General features: G+C 44.9%; 1 protein-coding gene across 1 annotated transcript; it reads right to left on the reverse strand.

Moving 5' to 3' along the window:
* Positions 1–1,869: 1,869 nt before the first annotated feature.
* Pmar_PMAR000553 (hypothetical protein) lies at positions 1,870–3,374 on the reverse strand (the record flags this gene model as incomplete). The annotated part of the gene is made up of 7 exons (XM_002771453.1): positions 1,870–1,983; positions 2,037–2,111; positions 2,153–2,318; positions 2,359–2,466; positions 2,511–2,592; positions 2,639–2,726; positions 3,270–3,374. 7 exons carry the CDS (start codon positions 3,372–3,374, stop codon positions 1,870–1,872), a joined length of 738 nt encoding a protein of 245 aa, XP_002771499.1.
* Between the last annotated feature and the right edge of the window lie 1,521 nt (positions 3,375–4,895).

Raw genomic sequence — 4,895 nt, forward strand, 5'->3', positions numbered from 1 at the left:
CCGAGAAGACTTCGATGACACCGAAGACGACGGGGGTACTTCGAATATCCCTCGTGAGTACCAAGTCGAAACCGGTACGGCGTTTCTTCATGTGGCCGACTTAGCGTTTGACAAGACCTCAGTGAGCAATTCGAATATCAGAACCGTTCATACAGCGTTGGGGAGAGCTTGATAAGAGCTTCCCAATGATACCTATTTTGCTCTTCAACTATCACATGTCGGGAAACTTCAAGGGGTGGGCCTTTTCTTGCACCACCCTGTATTACTTTCGCATAGGTCTATCCGCCTCTCTTAACGTGAAGAAAGCCACGAAGATTTCTTGGTCTAGTTAATGCTTGGCGGAGATCCACGGACGGTCTTCTCTTACGGAAGGCCTCCTCTTACGGAAGGTCTTCTATGACATTCTATCTACTCGTTTGATAGCACAATCTCGGGAAGTGCCAGCGCTTGGCCGCTCTTCTAAATATTTCGTGTCATGAGTATCGCCTCTGGAGCACTTCGGAACTGCGGAGCACTCGTCAACCTCTGGCGTTCGGTGAGTCGACGCAATTTTCTCCGGTACTCTCGAGCTCATGTGGATCATGGCTCATCGACGTGCCCTCACTGTCACAATCGCGAGGAAGAATTATATAATGCATTTACCGATCTCCTGAATAGTGGATGCAAAGGAGACACCTGTCGACGACTGGCCGATCACACATGGTGATATCCTGCAGGGAGGCTTCTCGCTAAAGCGGGCCCTTGAAGGTTTCATCTAGTCTACAGGCCGGCTTCAGGGTCCTCCTGATGTCCAGCATTGAGCTGGCAATGGCTCCAAGGTTCACAGAATCGTCATTCATGGATATTCTATGGCGGCCCAGTACCCTACATGGATAAAGCCGCGACCTATGCTTCCAAATAAGTAGACGCTTTTATTGAAACTACAAGCCCTGCACACGAACAACCTCGTTAGTTTCACATGACTATGAATGACGACTCGTGATTCACGAGCATATAAGTTAGATATATCTGAGACCGGCGCTCTCCTTATCCAGCAATAACAAGATGCAACATCATCACTTTGTTCGCATTATCAGCCATAATATCGACAGTATACGTCACTCACAAGATTCCATGGCGAATTCGCGCAGGAGAGATTTCCCTCATAGTCCGTTTTCACAGGCTGTTTGTTATAGCTCTCTCAGTCTGTCTCCTTCCCTAGTATGTTACTCAATCATACTCGTTTATACCCGAGAATTCATTCGATTCTCGCCCCTTTTTACAGTCGAAGTACTAACAACACAAAACACCTCCCCAAAGAGTATCTTGAAATGATATTCAGTACAGAAGCCACTCAGTTTTCACTCAAAACCTATCAGGGGGGAGTGCAACCGAACAAGCACAGTTATATACACATGAGCCGATCGAAGACGACAAGCCTGAGAAAACACATCGAGTGAATGCAGACATACCTGTGCTGATAACAACGATCAAATCCCGAATTGCCAGAGCAACTCGAACGAGTAAATAAAAAAGACGTAGATACACGTCGAACTCGAGTTCGACACCGATGTTGACGAAAAACTCATATATTATAAATCGCTAGGTTTTGTTATTCGGGACACCTGGGCGAGCGCGAGATCACATGATGGGTATTTTTTCTCTATTGCGGCTTCAAACGATTATGCTTCTCACAATACTTATATATAACAATATCTACATTGTTACATTATCATTACTCCAGGGGAAGCATGCTCATTTTTCACGTTTGCATATCAAATTGGCAAGCACTGTATAGTCTCCGTGTGAAGACCTACCAGGCGGAGTTTATCCCACTATTTCATACCAAGTGGACACCCGTGACACAGTGCATGCTCACCAGGACTACACTCAAAGTACACCACTGTCCAGCGAAGTCGACGAGCCATGACGGCGGCTAGGCTGTTGGGCCTTGCCCATCTCGATATCATCATTTGAGACAGGTGTGGTACTCTCTGATACCGGCTGAAACAAACTTCAATCACATAATACACAGGGAGCTCAATAAGCAGTCCCACCTTGCCGTATGTGACTTCCCCATCCTTCTGGTCCATCTCATAAGCTGATGATGTCCCCTCTTGCGTAGTGGCAACCTACAGCGAGTCCACACCGAGAGCTACAGTAGCTGCCTCACCTGGTCACCGCTGGCCAACTTCACAAAGAGCTTGTACCCCTGATAAGAAGCGTAGAAGGCCAGCACTGCCCATACTGCAAGGAGAACGACCGCAATGGTGAACATCCAATTCCAATCTATTTTCCGACAAATCGTCATCCCAGGACGGCTCGGATCCTCCTCATCTCTGATATAACATTTTTACCAACCCACATGGGAGAACTTACATGCATCCGTCTGTGAAGGCAGCGACTAGGACGTATATCAATAGAGCCGTCGCGTGTGATGCGTGAATCAGCATCAGCAGACAGAACAGGCTCATTAACGTCGGCGACCTACAAAACACATATCACTATTTCTAAATTCCTGTAGTTATTACGCTTTCTTTGCCCCCCAATATCCAAATGCTGGAATCACTGCTACAAATGCTATCCCAACAAGAGTCTGCATTAGCGGCTCACCTGCAGAGTAGAAGCAATGATAATGCTAACTCTTGCTGAGGCCTACCGTCAGCTAAGAGGAGGGCAGCACGGGCGCAAAGGGTGAGGAAGATGAGGAATGTGGCGCGGATGACCTTACGGGCTCTCAGTGTCACCTGTCACCGCAATCATTACAGCTCCACGCAGTTGCCTTGCGATTTTGAAACCATTTAAATATAGTGTCAAAATCAATGCTCCCATTTTTTGGTGAGTGAAATTGGGAAAGCACTGTTCCTATCTCTTGTTGAATGTCATGATTTATAGTATGAAAGTATATATATTAATTACTAGTTCATAACCAGCTGTATTATTATATTTATACTAATATTTAACCTATATATTATTATTTATTAATAGCTGGTATTATTATTTATGTTAACCTATCTATTAGTTATTGTTATCTAATATATCATTTTATAAATACTACAAAAACGTCTTCCACACCGAATAGCAACAGCGCTGAAATACTATCTTTATGACTCATCGGAAATTCTCAGCCGAGACGAACCGAAGCTGATCCCAGTTGAGAGCACCCTCTTCTTCATTGAATAATTTCAGGATGTCATAATCGATTCTAGCATCGTATTTTACGTATAAGAAGCGATTCAGTATTTCGAAATCGGTTAATTGAACGCTCCCTATATTCATCCTACTATTACCTCTGGATCGGTGATGACCAGGTCTAGCACATGATAGTAGTTGCCAGCATTTGTTCGCCAAACACGCTGAGCTCCGTCATCGGCTGCATTATTACTAGAACTCATATTGAGAAAGTTCAACACCTACAAGTGAGCGGATCGAACACTGCTGATTGAAGTATTCCTTTATATAACGAGTAATATATGGTTTATTACCAACTTTTCGCTACTCTACCGCCGGTTGCACACAAACTACTGATGATGATGAAAATCGGAAGCTATAGATAAGAGAGAATGATGAATCATCACCATTGATGATGGACTGAAGAGCTTTGATATTGAGTGTATATAAACTACAAGTTCGAGTATGAGAGTGTGAAGGCTTTATGAGATGCCGCGCAGTAGGTCCAGAATGAGGAGGAGGTCTTGGACGGCCTCCTGTCTCCTTAGTCGCAACAGCCTCGGCGGCTGATGCGATTCTTCACACAAAAAAGTCCTTTTGGCGCATCGTGCATATGCGTTCCTATGCATGCGGGTGAAGTGAAATCAGCGTATTTCTGGGAGTGCGGGGTGATATACAAAATCCAAGGAAGACAAGTTGAAGGGTAAACCCGAAACCCGACAAGGCAACCAGAAACCCGAACTGTTATACACATGAAATCTGTTATCAAAGCAACTAGAAACCCAAACTGCTAAGTGCGAGCGACAAATCTTTGATTTTGTCATACTCCCTTGGATTTTGTAATTTACCCTTGGAGTGCGACAAGGCAACATGTGGTCACCGTGCTACGCCTGCGTCACGCCCTTCACGTCACCTGCCCTCCCTGAGCCAGTCATGCAACATGGAATGAGTCGGCAACGACTTCTAGAATGCGTGAATGTAAATGTCGTTATGTCGTAGACGTTATGACTCTTCTCCAGTAACCGATAGGTCCCTGGATCGAATCCGCCGTGCGTTATATTGAACGAATTTTCATATGTTTCCGTGCAGCCCTTAACTGCAGTAGTCTAAGAGAGTTTCCTTTTCAGTTTTTAGTGGATTACGTCCATGAACTTCGTCCGAGGGTTCAGAAAGTCTAAGGAACCCGCCGTCGTCCCTCCACGGGCCTCCAGCAGTGCCCCTCCGCCACAGTGAGTCGCTCGCCGAACTCCGGATATGAAATCAACTATGTTGTTCTCGTATATAGTTTCGGAAACATCCTACAATCGTCGATGATGTTTACAATGTTATCAAAATCCAATGTATGGTTTTTTATAACAGTTGGGAGATCTGGTTGTCCTGTCGGGTTTTGGGACGGGTCTCGGTTCTCCTTTTATTTCACGAAATTCCTTTGGATTTTATACCTCACTCTGTTGTCTACCACAAAAAGTAGTTTTATTCCCACAAGCTTCTTTGCTCGATTTCGCGCTTTTATACCTCGTCCACGAATTCATCCTATCGTAATTGTTGATATTCTCGCAACGTAGGCCAACCCCTAACGCTGAGTACGTACAAGTGGTAGCTTCACCACTGGCCGAAGCGTTCAAAACGCTACAGGAATGTTTCCCGACATGAAAGTTGAGTCATAGATGAGTACTAACTCTGAGTGTGTGGATGATTGAGTCTAATGGGAATATAAAAAATCATATCGTATTCGATCAGGTGTT

This window comes from Perkinsus marinus (genome assembly GCF_000006405.1).
Source record: "Perkinsus marinus ATCC 50983 genomic scaffold scf_1104296962770, whole genome shotgun sequence".
Taxonomy (NCBI): Eukaryota; Perkinsozoa; order Perkinsida; family Perkinsidae; genus Perkinsus; species Perkinsus marinus.